This window comes from Arvicanthis niloticus, chromosome 25, assembly GCF_011762505.2.
Source record: "Arvicanthis niloticus isolate mArvNil1 chromosome 25, mArvNil1.pat.X, whole genome shotgun sequence".
Classification (NCBI taxonomy): domain Eukaryota; kingdom Metazoa; phylum Chordata; class Mammalia; order Rodentia; family Muridae; genus Arvicanthis; species Arvicanthis niloticus.
The window spans coordinates 340678-361489 of record NC_133433.1 but is presented as its reverse complement, the minus strand read 5'-3'; the positions used below and the strand labels follow the sequence as shown (position 1 = coordinate 361489).

General features: G+C 38.7%; 1 protein-coding gene across 2 annotated transcripts in view; it reads left to right on the top strand.

The window, feature by feature from the left end:
• The window catches only part of Rars2 (arginyl-tRNA synthetase 2, mitochondrial), a 43599-nt gene that overhangs the window by 8280 nt on the left and 14507 nt on the right, over window positions 1–20812 (top strand). For both annotated transcript variants that reach the window (XM_076923995.1, XM_076923996.1), the window contains exons 3-10: window positions 876–978; window positions 2964–3047; window positions 3588–3685; window positions 6808–6863; window positions 7941–8024; window positions 14407–14483; window positions 19643–19801; window positions 20476–20582. In XM_076923995.1, the coding sequence (XP_076780110.1) occupies window positions 876–978; window positions 2964–3047; window positions 3588–3685; window positions 6808–6863; window positions 7941–8024; window positions 14407–14483; window positions 19643–19801; window positions 20476–20582 (768 nt within the window). The remainder of the gene's footprint in view (window positions 1–875; window positions 979–2963; window positions 3048–3587; window positions 3686–6807; window positions 6864–7940; window positions 8025–14406; window positions 14484–19642; window positions 19802–20475; window positions 20583–20812) is intronic.

Below are 20812 nucleotides of genomic sequence, written 5' to 3'. Positions count from 1 at the left end.
AACTCTGTAGAGATATGATGAGCCATTCTCGGGTAACTGTCTAAACTGTGAAGTCTTTTTTCCAAATTTGTCTTCTTTTTCTTGTATGGTGAGGTTAACTTGACTTTTTTGTTTTGTCTTTCTCAATGAGACTACAAGTACTGTTTTAATGACTGGATACATTTCTTTGATTCTGTTTCCCTCCCTCCTTGAAGACAGCTTCTCTCATGCAAATGATTGTTCCTTTAGTTGGTTCCACTGTAGTTTTTAATAGTTTTAACCATGATTTAATGAAAGGTACAAATAGCTGTGCCCATATCTCTAGGGCACAACTGAGTGTTATATAATACATTCTTTTTTCCTCGTGTTGAAACGTAAAACCATTTCAAAGCATTTTTGTAGCTGGGCTGCAGTGGCACATGCCTGTAATCCCAGCCCTCTGAAGCCAGAAGCAGGTGGATCTCTAGAGTGTATGAGTTCCAGGACAGCCAAACCTGTTCAGAGAAACCCTGACTTGAAAAACCAAACCAACCAAGCAAGCAATGAAACAAACAAACAAAAAGACACAAACATAAAACCATCTTGCTCTTGTTATTTGGACAGTTATATATAAGCATTTAGAGTGGGGGAAGCAGCTTCATAGTAGATGTCAACAGGCTTGGGCTTTTATGAATCTGCTTACTAGTTGCATTTAACTTGCTAGACATCTTTGTTTCAAAGATAAACATCCACACTTAGGTAATACACAAGAATTTTATAAAATAACCAAAAACTTAAAAGTTATAAGTAAATAAAAAGTTTTGTATTTCATGGCTTTTAATTTCAAAGTTATTCATGAAGAATGCACAGGTAATGTTTCTATAACAACTCTTTCTCCTTTCAATGTTTATCTTTAGAGAAGTGGCAGACTTTCAGCTTTCTGTGGATTCCTTACTAGAAGACAACAATCACAAGTCACAGCTAGACACTCAAGATCAAGCCAGGAGACTGGTAGAGAAGGTATTTTATCTCTAAATTATAATAAGCTTAGCTTTACAGATGACCTCAGCTATAATGAACTAAATACAGTCTCTCTATTCAAGACATCTTGAAAAATGTTTCAGTTCATTTTAGCTGTATGCGTGAGGTTTAGTGGTTTTCAGAGTAGTTGTAAAGAATTCCTTTTGTTGTAATGTATTTCCTGTTGCTTCAGTAAATATGACCAAAAATGACTTAGAGAGGAAAGGGTTTATTTGCATAGGTAACAGTCCATCACGAGGGAAGTCAAGACAGGAGCGTAAGCAGTAACTGAAGCAGATACTCTGAAGGAACGCTTGCTGTTCGGCTCTCAGGCTCCTGCATAGCTTGTCTGTCTCTACAGCTCAGACTCATTTACCCAGGGATGGTGCCACTTACATCGGGCTGGACCCTCCTTCCCACATAGTCATCAGTCAAAGTTCCTCACACACAGGGTCATGGGACAGTCTGGACAGTGAGGTTCCTTTCCTAAGTGATGAGGTTTATGTCAGATAGACAATAAAAACTCATTAGCACACATCTTGTACTAACATTGTTTAGTTGGTGGTTTGTTTTTTATTAGCCACAGGACTGAAATGTTAATTACATTTTATAGATTGAAACTGTATAAATTTTTGGTTTTTTGTTTGTTTGCTTGGTTGGTTTGGTTTGGTTTGGTTTTGGTTTTGGTTTTCCAAGACAAGGTTTCTCTGTGTAGTCCTGAGTGTTGCTCTGTAGACCAGGCCTCAAAGATACACCTGCCTCTGCCTCCCAAGGGCTGGAATTAAAGGCATGCATGACCATCACCCAGCAAAACTGTATAAGCTTTTAAAGACATATTTACTTACTCCCCTGCAGCTGGAGTTACATACAGTTGTGAGTACTAGCAATAGAACCCAGGTCCTCTGGAAAACCAGTCAGTGAATGCTCTTAAGATCTGAGCCATCTCCTCAGCCCCCTGGATAAAGGTTTGAATCTAGGAAAACAAACTTGATATATTAGAACAGTGGGTTGCAATTTTTTAAAATAAGTTTCTGAAAAGAGCATTAAAAATATGAGGAGAAATAATGTATATGGAAGGATTGCAGAGAAGTTGTAGTTAGATGATTTAGTAAACTTTCTGTATTTCTAAGATCTTTCTCATAGGTCGAATAGATTGAGTGAATGACCAAATCTAAATTGTTTGCTTCAGACCCTGACATAAAGCTTGTTGGAAAGGATTTTTCTTTGTTTTTTATTTTTTTATTAATAAGGTTATATGTTGCTCAAAGAACTCTTTAAAAATTGAAACGGTGAAAATCACTATTGAGAAAATATATGTATTTAAAAATGACTGCTATAGGAGCTTTGGGAACAGAATACTAGTGGTTTCGTTATAAGATCACCTGGTTTTTAGTGGGTCTTTTTTTGTTTTTTGGGGGGTGTTTTTGTTTTTGTTTTTTTTTTTAAGTCAGGATGTATACCTGGAGTAAAATTTATCTAATTACAATACTTAACCACTCCGTGTCTTTTAAGTTCTCAGAACTAGAGCTTGTTTACTCTTCAGTGACAGCAGGCATCTAGTTGCATAGACTATCAAAAGGTTTGAATGAACACATGCACAGCAAACACACTCTTTAAGGCTTTATTCTATGTGTTGGTGCAATTCCTTTAGCAGTAGGTCCTGACACAATGTCCTATTTGTGACTTTCATGAAAGGTAAAAAAGATAAGGTGTTCACTGTATGATAGATGTGAAATTTTGAGGTAAAAGAACAGGAAAAGGGAGGGAGTGACTGAACAGCATTTTAGTGAGGAAAAGAGAAAAGAAAATGTGTTTGTGTAAGTAGGATGTGGAAGAGAAAACACTGGCTAAGCCCCTGGTCCATCTGTAATGCCTGAGAACTGATTCACCTGCTGTCTTGTGAGCCAGTTTTGCTGTTAGAACTATGTATCTCATTAGGTCAGTTCTAGAATGTAACCTGCTTTACCTGATTCATTATTTTTCAGCTTAAGTGTGATACAGTAGTGACAGCCATCAGTGCTGGTCCAAGGACTCTAAATTTCAAAATAAACAGAGAATTATTAACCAAGGTAAGAATGGTATATAATCTAGTTTTTGTGCTTTCTTGCTGTGTTTGCCACATCTTAGCTCTGGAACTTGTTACTCCTCCTCAAAACTCATGCATATACGATTGATTCCTTGGTCTGCAATACAGCCTTAAGTTAATATGCTTCAAGTTTTATATTCTTTATATTCACTCAGTAACTGATTTGATCCTGCTTTTGCCTCTGGTATTTCTCTTTCCCTGTAACTTTTGACAGCCTAACCTCACAAAGCTTCAAGTTCCTGATCTTTAAGTGCTATCAGTGGTTACTATACTGTTGAGTAGACTAAATTTATAGTCCCAGAGTAGCCGTCACACTCACTGTCTCACATTGTAAATGCTCTGAGAGGACTTAGCAACAAGTGATATTGTGATGTTGGTACTAGAGCTGCCGCTGCTGCTGACAATTCTGTACAATTCTAAGCTCCATAATTAGAATGAACAAGTTAACAACCTTTGGTTTTTAGTAATACACTAATTAGGGTTATTTATTTATTGTCACTAAATCCCACTCCTATTTTTTCAGGCAGTGTTACAACAAGTAACTGAAGATGGCTCTAAATATGGGTTAAAAAGTGAGCTTTTCTCAGATCTCCCTCAGAAGAGGATTGTGGTTGAATTCAGGTAAGTGACTGATGATCTTACGTGCTGATTCACCCCGCTGATAGGACAGAGAAGCTTATACCTTGGTGATTGAGTTTTCACTGAATTACCCATGGGAAGTTGAAAGTGAGTGACATTATGTATCTTGTTAGGGTCACAGTGGATCAGTCACTAAACCATGAATGAAAATCACAAAAATCAATATGTTATGAATTTTATGGTTTTGCCTTTTCCTTTTTTTGGACAGAATCTTTAGTATTCCAGGCTGTCCTTGAACTGGAGGTGTAGCCAGTGATGACCTTGAACTTCTGAGCTTGCACCTCCTGAGTGCTGGGTTTATAGGCATGCACCACCACACCACATTTATGCAGAGCTAGAGTTGGAACACAAAGACTTGTTCATGCAAGAGAGGTGCATGCTGCAGCACATGTGTCAGGGAAATACTTTGTGGAGTCCATTCTCTCCCTTGGCTTTTATGTGTGCTGAGAATTGAACACAGATTGCTAGGCTTGCTTGGCAAGCCACTTTACTATCTTGCAAGGCCAATTCCTATGGTTGGTTGGTTGGTTGGTTGGTTGGTTTTTAGGAACTAGTTTTTCCCTTTAGTTCATTTGCTAAGGGAAACAGTATAGTTTACTACTATATTAAGAATTTTAACATAATTGGATAACTAAAGAACAAAGCCTTGCAATTGTAATTAGATAATTTTTTATTAACAGAAAAATAACTAAAAGGACTTTTTGTTTTAATTTTTAGTTTTATTGTATATGTGAGGTAGGAATATATGTGTGTGTATAATGCAGGTTCATAAATGTGGTGTTGTGTATATGGAGGTCAGAGAACTATACCCATGGGTGTGCACCTACCCTACCATGTCTGAGAACAGAGGTTCTTGTTTGCCTTTGTGTGTGCCATACTAGTTGGCCTATGTGCTTTCAAGGATTTTCCCTTGCTTACCTCCTATCTGCCATAAGAGCACTGGGATTACATCTGATACCACACCCAGCTTTTGCATGGGCTCTGGGAGTACAAGTACAGATTTCTATCTTTGTGTGGCAAGGAGACTTTGTCTGAGCTGTAATCAGTAGCCCTTGAGGGGTTTGGTTTGGGGTTTGGTTTTTCATTTTGGGGTCTTTTTTGTTTTGTTTTGTTTTTCAAAAAACAAACTAAAGTTTAGAGTTTCTTTGCGTAGCTCTGGCTGTCCTGGAACTCACTCTGTAGACCAGGCTGGCCTCGAATTCAGAAACCTGCCTGTCTCTGAATCCTGAGTACTGGGATTAAAGCTGTTTACCACCACGCGCCCCCCCCCCCCCAAGTTTTTAATTTGTTTCTATATAGTCTTCAGATAAATCTCTAATACATTATAAATAAAACCATCTAATACTTAAACTGTTGTGAAATAATAAAAAATGTAAAGGAAACATTGATAACTAATATCTTCACAGTGTAGCTGACTAGTTGACACTTCAAGAAAATTACCAGAGGTATTTATCTTCCAAAAGATAAGGAATCGTAGTGAACTACTTCCCCGATTAGAAAGATAGGAATCCCTAGAGTCCTTTTTCTTCTTTATTTATTTCTGGGGACAGTATGGATGCACATGCATGTAAACATGTACTATTAAGACCAGATGTCAACCTTTGCTGTTTCCTCAGGTGGTGGTCCTCAAGTGCATTCACCTTGATTTTGAGATAGGTTCCATCACTTGGCCTAGAACTCATCAATTAGGCCAGCATGGCTGTCAGTTAGCTACCTAGTATATACTTTTTTTTTCCTCTTCACTGATATTACAGCAGCAGTAGCCAAGCCTAGCCTTTGTACACGGGTTTTGGAGATCAAACTCACTTGCCCACATGCTTCTTGGGCAAGCAGCTTTACTGCTGAGTTGTCTCCCCAGGCCTTTCTGACATTTTTTAAAAGCTGTGGAAGTGTCTTGTGTTTACTCCCTCATTTTTGTTCCTTAGGTAATTTTTTAAAATTTAGTTATGGTTACAAACTGAACAGTCAGAGAAAGGGTTTTCCAAATTGCACATATACTCTGTGCTTAGATTCTATTAAGGGCAGATGCTGGAAGACTTAAAACAGTTTGTAACTGAGGCTGACTGCTGAGATGATCGCCCTGCCCACAGGGCAGGTACATGTCTTTGTTCAGTCTGTGCAATGTAATCATAGCATTTTAAACTGAGTTTAGAGATTTGTTTATATAACAAAGAGAAAGTGGACTTCAAACAACCCCTTACATTGGAGGACAAGAACACAAGGAGCAGTCACTGTCATGATGGGCATGCCGTGTGGTGCAGAGCTCACCTCTGTGTTCAGAACCAAGGCTACAGTGAGGTTCTGCAGTGCAGCACAGGCAAGCAGTGTTGGAAACACTGCAGCTCCAGTATATGTTTGATCCTGAACAGGCCTTCTGAAACTTCTACTCTAACCTCTTTTTGCCCAAGAAATTGAAATTCTTTAACTTAAATTTATTTGTGTGTGTGAGTGAGAGAGAGAGAGAGCATCTGTATGCTGTGGCACATGCATGGAGGTCAGAGGACACATGTAGGAGCCACTTCTCTCCTTTGAACATGTGGGGACTCAGGTGGTCAGGCTTGTCAGCAGGCAAACCTGACCTTTACTGAGCTATCTTACTGGCCCTGCCTAAGAATTTTTATAAAACCTTGGGTATATAGGTAAATAAAATATAAAACAGGAATAGAAATTAAACATTTAATGATAACATAATTTATTTTAAAATCATAATTTACATAAAATTTATACTATTTTGCTACTTTGCATGCTAATATGAGAAATATGTTTATTTTTATACGAAGAATTAAACCTTAGCTTAATGTTTGATACTATATAACATAGAGTTTCTCTCTAACATTTTTATCTTCTTAATCTTAAAATAATTTGTTTTGTAAGTGTGCCATTTCTGAATATCTGACTATATTATGGATCACAGGATCAATAATTGTTGGTCAGTAATAAGGTGATTCTTTTCAAGTTCTAATTCATCCTCACTGTTATTGAATTGTCAAAATTCAATACTCCCTAATTATGCTAACCTACTGATGGGTATTACCTTACATTATCTAGCTCATTCTCAAAATTTTAGTTATTGAAATAAGAAAATATTCTTGCAATTTTTGCAGTTCACCTAATATTGCTAAAAAATTCCATGTTGGACATTTGCGTTCCACCATTATAGGTAAGTGTTCCCTTCAACAGAAAATACTAAGCAAGCCTTTGGTGACATGGATAGAATGCAGTGTAATGGTCAGGAGTTTAAATGAAAAGGAAGAAAAGGGCCCTCCCACCTGAAAATTTATATGTGCATAATGCTTAGTAAAGGGTGCACTAAATTGGAAAATGGGTTTACAGGTTAAAAACCAAAATTTATTTCCATAGAAAAAGACTCAGAAATCAGAAACAGTGGTATGTGTGTTGTAATTTTTAACTGTTATACTTATGGAAAACTGAAAGAGGCAAAAAATAAAAATTAGTCACAAATTACTTCTGTGGGATTGGCAGAAATAATTCAGATTTTTTTTTGTTCATATTTTTTTGTTTTAAATAAATTCACTCTCAGTACTTAATGGTAATTTTCAAGACTAAAAATTTCTATAAGAAATTTTAGGAACACTAAAATGAGGAATACTAAAACTACTTCATAGTTGTAAAGCTTTATCAAGTGTGTGTGTGTGTGTGTGTGTGTGTGTGTGTGTGTGCGTGTGTGCATGCCTGTGTGTGTGAGAGTGTGTGTGTATACAAGTGTACATGAGTGCAAAGCATCAGATGCCTTGGAGTTAGAGTTGCAGATATTTGTGAGCTTCCTGATGCAGAAGCTTGGAACCAAACTTGGGTCTTCTAGAAGAGCAGTAAATAATCTTAATTGCTAGGCCATTTCTCGAGCCCCTCAAATGCCATATTCCTTAATTACTAAGATTCGGTTCTCTTTTATCTTTAGAGTTAGCTACGAATAGTAATTAACATGTTTCTGAGTACCAGTATTGATGCTTTTGAAATTCTCTTCTCATGAAAATTATGGGAACCTTTGGAATAATATCTCTCTTAAGTAATTCTTTACTTCATATCCATATACAAGTAAACACATTATGAATGCTTTAATAGAAAAGACTGAGTTTTATTAAATATAAAAATTTTATTCAAAATAGAAGTTTTATTTAAAGGGTTTTTCTATCTTATAACTTGATAATAGAGAAGTACAAAGTTTTAAAACCAAAAATGGATAACTAATATAAGATTATATTTTATTTATGACTAGGAAATTTTATAGCAAATCTAAAAGAAGCTTTAGGGCATCAAGTAACAAGAATAAATTACATTGGAGATTGGGGCATGCAATTTGGTAAGTATGTTTGACATGCTTTTCATTTTATTATATGGCTTAATTGTTTCAAGTACTATGTCACTTGGTCATCTGTATGGAATGTAGACAATCCCTATTGGATTAAACAATGTAATATATCTGTGATGCTAGGAGGTGAACCTGGGGTCTCGTGTATGTATACCTAGTACATGAACTACCCAAATCTGTATCTGCTTATCGACTTACATGTTCTATATAAATCTCACCATATAGTTAATTGGCATATTTAGAGCAGTACCTAATAAATTAGTATACTTAACATATACATTAAGCCTTTAATAAAGAAGCTTACCTTTATTGGTTAAACATAGAAATGAATACACAGAGAAAAAACGTCTCTAGCTATGTATTCCAGTCTTGGCCACACCATGCCATTTTTAAATTTCATGAGCTCCAACACCTCCCTACCTCCTCACCCCCTACCACCCTACCCCACCACACCCACACCCAGACCATCCTATGAGACTTGTTGCTGTATGAGTGAGTAGCTCAGAGGTGACACAGTGTTATGCTCTAGCTTTCTCCTGAACTCCCCATCAGAGTAGGTGGAGGTCAAAAGGAAACAAAAGGAAAGGCTGAGACCCAAAGAGCTGCATGCCATAAATCATGTCCGAGGTCACTCACAGCTTATTCAGAAACACTGGTTCATATAACCCAGTCACATAGGTGTGAGGAGGGCAAGGCAGGTGACGTTGTTATGATGGTGAGGGACTGCTTGCACACTGCATACAATCTTGTGTTGTTTTGAAGATCGAGCTACACTGCTATGTTCTATGACAGACAGATGTGGTCTTCGTATAGTACCACATTCCTAGAAGGCAGCTCTTCTCTGTAAAAGTGGGGTTTGTCCTCCTGTCCCCAAGCTCCCAGAATAACGACTCTGAGACTCCAATTATATTTACAAATAGCTTGGCTGTACGTTTTGGCTGTTCTCCAGCTAGCTCATTTATTAGTCATTCTGTCATGTGGCTGGTTACCTCAGTTCCCATGCTCTTGTTTTCCTCCATGTTCCTGGGCAAATCCCTGTGCTTGTCTCTATCCACTGCCAGATGTCCCAGCTCCGATTTTCTACCTCAGCTCAGTGGCCATGAGCTTTTTAGTGACAGGTGATGCTTAGATTCCTCTACACTCCCCAGCTAGGATTTTTGTTGGAGCACTCTATGTGCTCTTTTCCCCACAAGACACTAAGTTCTGGAGGGTATAGGCTATGCCTTAATTATTTTAGTGTCCACTCAGTGGTGAGTGACTCTGCTTATGGGACCAATAGCAAAGCTAAGAGATATTGTGAGCCTTCTCCAAAAGCATATAGTTTGCAAAGAAGCTTTTTTATACGAGATTTATCATGACCTCTTTTTTTTTTTTTTTTTTTTTTTTTTTTTTTTTTGTTTTTTTTAGACAGAGTTTCTCTGTGTAGTCCTGGCTGTCCTGGAACTCACTCTGTAGACCAGGATGGCCTCGAACTCAGAAATCCACCTGCCTCTGCTTCCCAAGTGCTGGGATTAAAGGTGTGTGCCACCACTGCCCGGCTATCATGACCTCTTATGAGCAGTATTATTTCAATTATTAAAAATGTTTCCAGACCTTATAAATAGAGCTTAAACCTGTTCTTAGTCTGCTCACTATGGAAGACACAGAGAACATGCCCTCCATTTCAAAAATCTGCTGTCAGTCCACAGCAGCTGGTAAGTCAAAGATTTAAACTCCGGATGCATCAAGACTTCCTAGATAGTGTCCACTGTTTATTCCTTTGACTGGTCTAAACATGTCACAGCAACAGCAGTGTGTGACAAGTAGTCATCAGATTCTGACTACAGGGGTTTCAGTAGTATTTTTCTAGAAAGGAATTCTGTAAGTAATGATCTGCCAGCATCCCATTATAGCCATTATTGTAGAATTAACATTCTTTCAGCTCTCCCATTTGAGAGTTGGCACATGATTGCTGTGCACAGAACTAGCTTTTCAACATGTATCAGATTGAATGTTAAATGGAGCAGTCTTTACTTTTCCCATCTTTTTAGTACACACTTTGCATCTTTGCACATTCTGCTGCCATTACCCTGAATCATAATCACATTTGTTTTTCTTTTAAGATACACAGAACCTTAGTCATTTTTCTCACTGCTCTCTAGGATCTAGAATATTGCATGTTCCCAATGTGCAATAGCATTCTACTCTGTGCTGACTCTCATTTATAAGAATCAGCATTGGGGCTGAAGAAATGACTCAGCAGTTAAAAACACTGGCTCTCATAGAGGACCCAAGTTAGGTTCCCAGCATCTACATGGCAGCTTACAGCCCCACTCCAGTTCCAGAAGATCCAACTCCTTCTGGCTTTTGCAGGCGTTGAGAAAACATGTGCTACACATGCACGCGCTGGCACACACTCATATAAATAAAGTAAAAAAAACTTTAAATCTTTAATAAGAAAAATGACTGGGTGTGGTGGTGCACACCTATAATCCCAGCACTTGGGAGGCAGAGGCAGACAGATTTGGGGCCAGCTTGTCTACCCAGGCCAGCTAGTTCCAGGACAGCCAAGGCCGCGCGCGCGCACGCACACACACACACACACACACACACACACACACACACACACAGTCCTGTATCAAAAACCAAAAGAAGAAGAGGAGGAAGAAGAGGAGGAGGAGCAGCAGCCATCAGTAAGACCTTTTAGATTAGTTTTCAATATGAAGTTTAATAATTGACATAGCGCATAACCACTACCTTTCAAAATAACAAAGCTACACCCTGCTCTTGTCAGATTGTATTTATCCTTTTATTTTATTTTATTTTATTTTATTTTTGTTTTGTTTTTGTTTTTTCGAGACAGGGTTTTTCTGTGTAGCCCTGGCTGTTCTGGATCTCACTCTGTAGACCAGGCTGGCCTCAAACTCAGAAATCCACCTGCCTCTGCTTCCCAAGTGCTGGGATTAAAGGGTATTTATCCTTTTAAACTAAAATTATGGTCATCTTTTAGCCATGTTTATTAAGAATATAAATATTCATAATCCTCCAAAGTTTAAATCCTCATTTAGTAATTTTTGAAAGTTCAAACTAATATTGTGCCTGAACATCACTGACTGATAAACTATACCTGTCTAGTTGTATTAGTTTTCTTTTATTAGAACCAAACACCTTGTTAGAAACAAAGAATAATCTTGGTTTCACCCAACAAAGCACACATCTAAAGCAAAAGCTACCTAGCAAGACAATATTTTGTAAAAATGGTGCACCAGAACCCAAACTAGACTAGTGAACACATTGCCAAAATGGCCTCTTTTATCTCTTACTGTGTCTTATCCCATTGGTGGGGGTTCAATTTTTGATTGTTTGTTTGTTTTTTGTTTTTTTGTTTTTGTTTTTCGAGACAGGGTTTCTCTGTGTATCTCTGGCTGTCCTGGAACTCACTCTGTAGACCAGGTTGGCCTCAAACTCAGAAATCTGCCTGCCTCTTCCTCCCAAGTGCTGGGATTAAAGGTGTGTGTCAACGTTGCCCAGCGGGGGTTCAATTTCACAATCCAATATAATTAGCTAATTGACATAAAGGAGAAGCTGGACCCTTGGGCCAACTACCTTTGGTAGGAACAATCCTTTTCATATATATCTGACAAAAGAAACCTACGTAAAGAGATATTTATTTTGACTTCTGATTTAAGAAGACATATAGTCCATGGTGTTGGGGAAGGTGCTTAATTGGGAATGGGGAGTAGCTGGCCATGCGGTTTTTGCAATCAGGATGCAGAGAACAGATAGGAAGGAGAGCCAGGCTAGAAAACTGCAAGGCCTGTGTCTCCTCCCAAGAGCTACTTCCTCTTGCAAGGCTACCTCTGTAAGGTAAAGATTCCACAGCTCCAGCAGCTGTGGGGACATTTCACATTTTAACTACAGTTGTTCCCTTGGGTGGGAGTAGTGATTGCACATTTCAGATTTTTGCCTTTTGTTTATTATTTTTCAGTTATTTCAAAACAAATGTAACACAAAGCCATTCTTACCTTTATTTTAATAAATACAAGGTTAAAAAAAAGTTTAGTATATCAATATAATTTTGAGTTTCTAGTACCTCACAACATAGCTGTTCAATAAATGTTTGTTTTCATATTGTCTGCCGGGGGCCAGCCCCAGCGCACAGTTTACAACAGACCACTCCAGACCAAACGGCTGGGGGGCAGGGTAGTTTATTCAGGAGATAGGGCAAAGGTAGGGGGGAAAAGATGGAAGAAGACAGAAGAAGAGAGAGAAGAGAAGTAGAGGCCAGCCATGACCATGTGGAGAGAGGGGGAAGAGAAGGGAGAGGGGTGAGGGTACAGAGAAGCTAGAGGCAAGAGAGCAAGAGATTAAGAGATTAAGAGAGAGAGGAGGGGGCAAGCAGCCCCTTTTATCGTGGGCTAGACTTACCTGGCGGTTGCCAGATAACTGTGGGGAGAAGCATACCTGGCTGTTGCCAGGTAACTGGGGAGGTGGAGTTTAGACAGAATACTAACAAGAGGAGAAGCAGCTTCTTTCTTCTCCTCCTGTCGGTTCTTCTTGAGGTGGGGGTGGGGAGGTGGGGGGGAGGGATGGAAGTTCATTGGCGGCGAAGGGGGGGGGTAAGACTTGGTCTTATGAGATTCTTGGGGGTAAGGCTTTGGGCCTTACGAGATTTTTAGGGTTGCTGTAATAAAAGTTTTACTTATCTATGCCAGAAAGGTTCACTTACTATACTACTGTAGCTGACCTACCATCCACGATCCTGTGGCCAGAAACTGCTGTTTCTGGCACTTGCATCTCAGCTCTTAAACCAGAAAAGGGTTAAGTAAATAGCCTTGTACTATCCTAAAAAGTTCTTCTGAGGGTAAAAGACTGCAGGCTAGAGTGATTAACACCTGTAGCCTAACAGCAGAGGATTAGGTAAATAGCCTTTGTACTATCTCAGCAGGAATAGCTGGGCTCTGACTTATGTCTGCTCATCAGAGGTGGCAGGAAGAAAAGACACTTTAAAAAGTTATTATATAGAGTTTATTACTAAGTGTAAAAAGTCTCCTATGAAAGCTATCTAAGGGGAAAAGCTGAAAGGTCCTAAGTGGGGGAAAAGGAAAACTTCTATTCTGTTTGGGAAAAGGGAAAATCTCTATTCTGTCTTCTATTCTAACTCTATTCTATATCTAACTATTCTAACTCCCTCCCATCTCTTTGTCCTCACAACTTACACATCTTTCAGAGTACATGGTCACATGTTACAAAGTTTATCACAAGTTCACACCAAAATTCAAATCATAAATTGAAATAGAAGTTTACAACACAGAATGTTTACATGAATATCCATTAGGAGTAATTATCTAGCTAGACATTCATCACCTGTCTAGCTCCACAGGTTCGATGAAGGTTTAAAACTATAACTTAAGAAATTAGTAAAGTTTTGTATAGATAAACCCAGGCAATATTTTCTCTTCTGTCCTGGTACCTATAATAAATCATGAATTCCCTTTTAGTGACCTTTGGTTAATTGTTAGTGACCTCTTGGAATGTGCTCTGAGCAGGAGAAAGTCTGGTTACTATCTAGGGGCAATTAACTGATGACACTTGGGAGACTGGCAGAGTTCTCGTTGCAGTTTTGACTATGAGAGAGGAACCTAATAGCAGTCCCGTTATAAAAGAGCTTAATAATCATTGATATAGTTTTAGGAATTCTTATAGGATCATCATAAAGACTTAAGAAGTCATCTATTTGTCTATATAGCATCACCACAAGACAGTACATCTTCGTGGATCTGCAGAGATCTGCTCCAAAGGGGTGTGCTATTGCTTAGTGATTGTTACATATGTTTAATAATAGGAAAAGCATATTAATAGCAGGAATATTTCCTAAAATATGTCCCCCACAGACTTGCTGGATAGGCGTACTTGTCGCAGATTATATAATAATCCGAGGCAAGCATTTCAGAATGATCATCTACTAATTATTAGCTTGTCCCATTATGGCTCCTGACAATTGTCTGCCAAGGAGTCACTGGGAACCATTAGTGCAAAGATAAGTACTTCTAGACTTTTTGTTGGATGAACTTACAGTCCTTTAAACTTAGGATCCATGATTGATTGCCAATAGTTTGGAATATGTGATTCAATTTTGTTTTTAATATGTCATTTTATAAAATATGCCTTCTGCAAAGCTTATACCTATATAAAAGATAAAATGTTTATAATATATATTAAATAAAATGTTTATATATAACATATATAATATTTTTTTATATATAGTATATATTTGCAATAGTTCTCAAAATATATGAGTGGTTCATCTTTTTATAGAATTATACCTGTTTCTCACCATGACTGTTCTCTACTATATTATTTTGTAATTGTTATTCATTCATTATCTTGACAGGGTTGCTGGGAACTGGTTTCCAGCTGTTTGGCTATGAAGAGAAACTCCAGGCCAATCCTTTACAGCATCTCTTTGATGTAAGTTGGTTAGATAACCATAATAGGAATGTTCCCCCTAAAGGATGACTTGAGGACACACTTTTCCCTCACTGTACATGTACCCTAAACCACCTTAGGATAGATAAGCTTTTCTGTTCTTCATTTTGGGATATACTTGATTAGAAAGTATCTAAGTTTGAGTGTTGCCAGGGGCAGGGAAACTTATACTATTGTTTCAGGAGAGGTAGATGTGCAAACCAATTCAGGTTTGGGGAAGGGGAGATTCTAAGGTTAATAGGTGCATTGTTTTGAGAGATAAGTGGTTTCATAAAACTACTATGCTGGATTTTTGTCAGCTTGACACAAGCTAGAGTCATCTGAAAACAGGGAATCTCGACTAAACAAAAAATTCCTCTATCAAATTGCCTGTAGGCAAGTATGTGGGGTATTCTCTTGATTAATGGTACTTGTGAGTGGTACCACCCTGGGCAAGTGGTTCTGGGATTAATAAGAAAGCAAAGTGAGCAGGCCAGAAGAAGCTAACCAGTAAGGAGCCCTCCTCCATTGCTTCTGCTCTAGTTAGTTCCTACCTCTAGATTCCTGCCTTAAAGTCCTTCCCTGATTCCCCCTCAGTGCTGGGCTGTGACTGGAATGAGTAAAACAAATAAACCCTTTGCTTCCCAAGTTGCTTTTGGTCAGGGTGTTTTATTACAGCCATAGAACCCTAACTAGGACAGAAATTGGTACCAGTAGTATCACCTATAGTGATCTGCCAGAGGCTCAAATAGCATTCCTAACTGCCACTAATATTTCAAGTACTAACAGCTCTTCCTAATCATATGGTCCTTGTGGTAGAGAAGCCTGCAAAAAGTCCGGGGCTGTTGAAGAGCCTCCTGTTCTGTCCCAAGTTCCGCTCAAAGCTAGCAGCTTTCCAAGTCACTTGGTACATGGGCCAGAGTACCATACCCAAGTGAGGAGTATGTTGCCTCCAGACTCTGAGTAGGTTTACTAAAATATTGTACTTCCCTCAGCAGTGGGAGGGACCACATGGAACAACTTTTCCTTTGCTTTAGAAGGAATCTCTCGGCATCTCCATACCACCTAGTGATGTAGAAGACATAATTTAAAAGACATTTGATAAATTAATAGCTGCACACCATGTGGCACATTTGTGGGGTGTTGCTGTGACAGACCTGACTATGTGTTCTGAAGGATTATGGAAGTGTTTAAAATTTGACCTAGAAAAGCCACTGACTACTTGGAGCCCAATAGCCATTGTGAAAACTTGGAAGATAAAGCTGAGAAAAGTATTGTTGCCAGGCAGTGGTGGCGCATGCCTTTAATCCCAGCACATGGGAGGCAGAGGCAAGCAGATTTCTGAGTTCGAGGCCAGCCTGATCTACAGAGTGAGTTCCAGGACAGCCAGGACTACACAGAGAAACCCTGCCTCAAAAAACCAAAAAAAAAAAAAAAAAAATGTTGATGGAAGCCTTCATGTGAAGCTTCAGAAGGAAGTTTGAGAATTCCTCAGAGACTATCAGGAGGACTTATTGTAATATTTTGAATTAACAATCTGTATTTCTGGTCAGCTGGCTTTGAAGAATCAGCTGTGATTAAGAGAGAAGGTTTCTCTGTGTAGCCTTGGCTGTCCTGGAACTCCCTTTGTAGACCAGGCTGGCCTCAAACTCAGAAATCTGCCTGCCTCTGCCTCCCAAATGCAGGGATTAAAGGCGTGCACCACCACTGCCCAGCAGGAGAACTCTTTCTAAGCACAAATTGTAAGCTTTCTGCTTCATGACTGTGGAAGCAATATGACCAGCTCCTGTTGCCAGGAACCACAATACACTCCTCCTTCCTTAAGCTGCTTGTGCCCTGACACAAGTCAACAGCAGTAACTAAGAGACGAATGACATGGCAAGTACTTTCCCAAACTGAGATGTCTCCCTAGCCCCTCAGAGCCCATCTGCTTATTCATTATCTCACTGGGACACATCCTCTGCAAAGTTACTTCACTTGCAATTACTACATGCCAAGGATGCTTCCCAGTGTGCTCAGATTTAGTTCACAAGGTTTCTGATGGCCCATCTCAGAAGCATCAGATGTGTATGTTTTCTTGTCGTTTATTTAAAAGAACAACAATTACATCCTGAGGCATGACATAGTATTGAACAAGTGAGTTTGTTTGCTTATATTATAACTGAGTTTCTAATGGGGTAAAAATTAAGTGCAGTCAAAGACAGAAGACACAAGGATATGGATTAAGGGTCTGTGGTGCCAGCCTTATGCTGATCATGTGTGGCATTTGCCTACTTGACAGCTCAGCACTCCTAAGAATGATCAGAGAGTGACATTAAAAATCCTACACTGGGGGCTGGAGAGATGGCTCAGTGGTTAAGAGCACTGACTGCTCTTTCGGAGGACCTGAGTTCAGTTCCTAGCAACCACATGGTGGCTCACAGCCATCAGACTGACAGTGTACTCATATACTGTAAATAAATCTTTAAAAAACAAACAAACAAACAAAAAACCCTACATCAAGAAGTTAACTGTGCCCGAGTGACTAATGGTTGCAGCGACATATTTTAAAGGATTGGGATAAGAAAGGGTTTCCACTTCCCTTAATTGTATGGTACTTTATAATGAAGCAGGTCACCCCAAGAGTGGCAATAATGATCTTAGTGGAATTTCAAACAAAAGTCATATGGTGTTTGGCAATTCCAACACCAGAACTCTTAAAAGGGGAAGGTCAATACCCTCTTAGGGAAGTTGGATATGCTTAGTTTGTTCTTTACTAGATAAACAACTGATTTTATATTCTGATGATAGAAATAAAGTTGTACTTTCATTCTCAAAAACACTATACTGCGCTATGCTGTCTTATTAGCAACCACAATTTAAAATTTCCCTTTTATTCTCTGGAATGTAAATGTACCTAAAAAAAAAAAAAGCTGTCTCCAAAATTCACACTTTCTAAAATAAAGGATTTATATTAATTATAAATTTAAATTATAAAAATAATTTCAGAATTATGTGTACATATGAAAAGAAACTAATTATAAACTGTTGACAATTATAGTTTTACAGTTATTTATGGGCAAATTGTAAAATACTTAGTAATATTTCTATATTGTATGTGTTTATAAAATATTTGTATATATACAAATAGTGATTTGGTTATCAAAATGCAGTAAGGGGTTTTGTTTCATTTTGATTTATATTTTTTTGGAAAATATTTCTAGTAATTTTTTTCTAGAAACATTCACATCAATAGATTGACTGTTTTATTTTTATTAAAATGTTAATATAAAATAAAGGATTTGATTGACATTTGGGGGCATGTACCTCACTCATATTCACCCTGTCATTGTACTCTGTGGTTGCTTCTCTCACATATCCTTTCGTCTCCAAAATGACCCCTCCATTCTGCATGCGAGAAAGTGTATAGTATTTGTCCTTTTTTCCTGGTGCTTCTTTTTCCCTCCTCTCAGTAGATCCCTTTCTGCTTGTAGAGAATCTCACTTCTTTTATAGTATTATATTTAACCATATATGCAATTAACCCAGTAGAACAATCATTAGATGAATGGGGAGATAGATAGATAGATAGATAGATAGATAGATAGATAGATAGATAGATAGATAGATAGAGATAGATCCTAAGTGGAACATTATTCAGTCCTAAATAATGAATAACATCATTTTCAGAAAATGGAATGGAACTGGAGATGGCTATATTAAGCTAGACCTGAAATGAATACAGTCTGAAAATGAGCATCATTCCATATATATTTGTTTGTACATTATGTGTATACATGAGATGCATGTGACTCGAAGTGACAATCTTAGACCATTCATGGATATATTTGTCTATTCTGTATTAGTGTATTAATAGTATTTGTTCATTCATGTCTGCCTGCTTTTGCCTTTGGGTGCTGGGATTAAAGGCTCCTTGTCACGTACCCCTTTTGTCTTTGGCAACAATAAAATCTGTTTCTGTGTAGATGTTGTTGCTGTAATGTTCTAATACTGTATAAAGGTTTAGAGGCCTCATTGTTTTGTAACGTTTTAGCAATTTCTGTCTTTGTCCTACTTTAGTAGCCTTCTGTAGTCATTCATGTTTCAAGCTGGAAGTAAGTTATTTACAGCTTCTAGGAAAAATCTTTGTAGTCTATGTGTGTAACTTCAATCCTAATTGAACTATACTATTAATATTTATTGTTATGTGTTAATAGTATATTGTGGGCATTGGAAACAAATGATTTAAGCTGCTTTAGAAGTGAGCCCTCAGTAAACCATCAACCCTTTTCCAGTTGGATATAGAACTAAACCAAGGTTGGATGGTGCTAAAATCCCCTGAAATGGTGTTCCACAAAATGCTTAAGAGTTCAAGTTGCAGTGTAGTTAACTTTCTAAGAAGTATTTCTGTTCGCCATCTTTACCTGTTTTGCTGGTCTTTTAAAGATTAAAAGAATAGCTCTCATTAATTATTTTCATAAATTATTTCATTAAAAGTAGCTCCTGAACTACATGTGCACAAGAATGGGTTGGGGTGAACAGGGGTGGTGGAGGGCGGGCTCCGGGATCCCCACCTCCCACTGCTCAGCTATTTGCTACTGATAATTCAGGGACCAGGGAGTCATTGCCCTCAGGTGTGTACCTACTGATACGCTCTGTACCATTGCCCTTGGGTGTGTACCTACTGGTACGCTGTGTACCATTGCCCTGTGTACCTACTGATACGCTCTGTACCAGAGCTTAGTAGATGATTCCAATCCAGCAGTTACACAGATGGCCTTGGTTAAACGAAATGGGTCACAAAACCAGAGCAGAAGTCACGAATCTGGGACATGTAGAGAGGATCGGAGGTTGGTAGTGGTGGGAGAGACAGATGAGGGAGGGGTAGGGAAAGTGCATTTAAAATATATATAAGATCAAACAATGAAGAATAATTTTTAAGTAGCTGTGAAATCTTCCATTTATCTTTTATTTATTGAGTTAAGCCATGCTACTTTGATTAGCCTGTCACATGAACTTTCAAGAATAGTAAGTTGCTTTTAACAAACAAGAAAAGTCCCAAGACTATCAGCTTAATGAAAGAGGCCATATGGCCTCTTGGCTAACTTTCCATGGGGACTCAGGATCATGTTTGGTCTCTTTTCTGTGGAGATAACAGCATATAATAATTCAATGTATTTTTAGGTTTATGTACAAGTTAATAAAGAAGCGATGGATGATAAAAATGTAACAAAATCAGCACACGAGTTCTTCCACCGACTAGAACTGGGTGATACGCAGGCACTGTCACTGTGGCAGAGATTCCGGGACTTGAGCATTGAAGAATACACCCAGATTTACAAGGTACCCTGCAGTCTCTGTGTTCCCTGTCCTGAGTGGCTTGGCCAGTGCTGCTGCTTACAGCCTGCTGCGCAAGCTCTTACTCAAGAGTAGATTCTAGATTAGTTGGAAATTCAGTGGAATGGCGTTCTTGGGATAGAGAGATAAAATACAAAACAACGCAGAGCAGTGCCGGATCAGCGCTACTCTAGCCTTGCTCTCTCAAGGACCCTAACTTAGGAGATAGCACTGGATGGTGGTAAAGGAGGCTGTGGAGGATGTGGGCACAGTGAGCAGCTGTATGGAAAGGGAGCTAGAAGGCTAGACTGGAGCTTGACAGACACCCTTTTCAGGGCTGTACTGTATCATGCAGACTTCTGGTCTTGTAACCATCCTCGGTTGCACGGGCCCAGCAGGTGCCCCCTGGATGCATGAGTACCTTTAGTGTGACTGAGGAACTGCCAGGGTAAATGCCCAATGCTGTCTACTTCTCTTTCTGAAGCCTTAAGTACCTGTAACCGCTGTACTGTAGTGAACAGCAGATACACTGCGAGGACTTGGCCGGTATGGTGTGTGTGAATCATTAGAAAGTTTACATTTTATTTTTCCCATCTTTGTGACAGTTGGTAAGACATCTTTAATTTTGTCTTAGTGTAAAACAGTTTAACTAACCTTTTTCTTGTATTTCTAAATCTTAGCGTCTTGGAATATACTTTGATGAATATTCAGGAGAATCATTTTATCGTGAAAAATCTCAAGATGTCTTAAAGTTGCTTGACAGCAAAGGACTTCTACAGAAAACAGAGTATGATTGAGTTACTCTTCTTTCTTTTCCTTAAGATTATGACTCAGTAGCTGCCCTGGAACTTACTGTAGACCATCTAGCCTCAGACTCAGAGATCTTCCTGCTTCTGCCTCTCAAGTGCTGGGACTAAAGATGTGCACCACCACTCCCAGCCCTATGTGCTGTATGCACTGGCTTTAGTCAAGTTATATGTATTCCTTGAAAGTGTAGTCTCTGAGCTTTCATGCCAC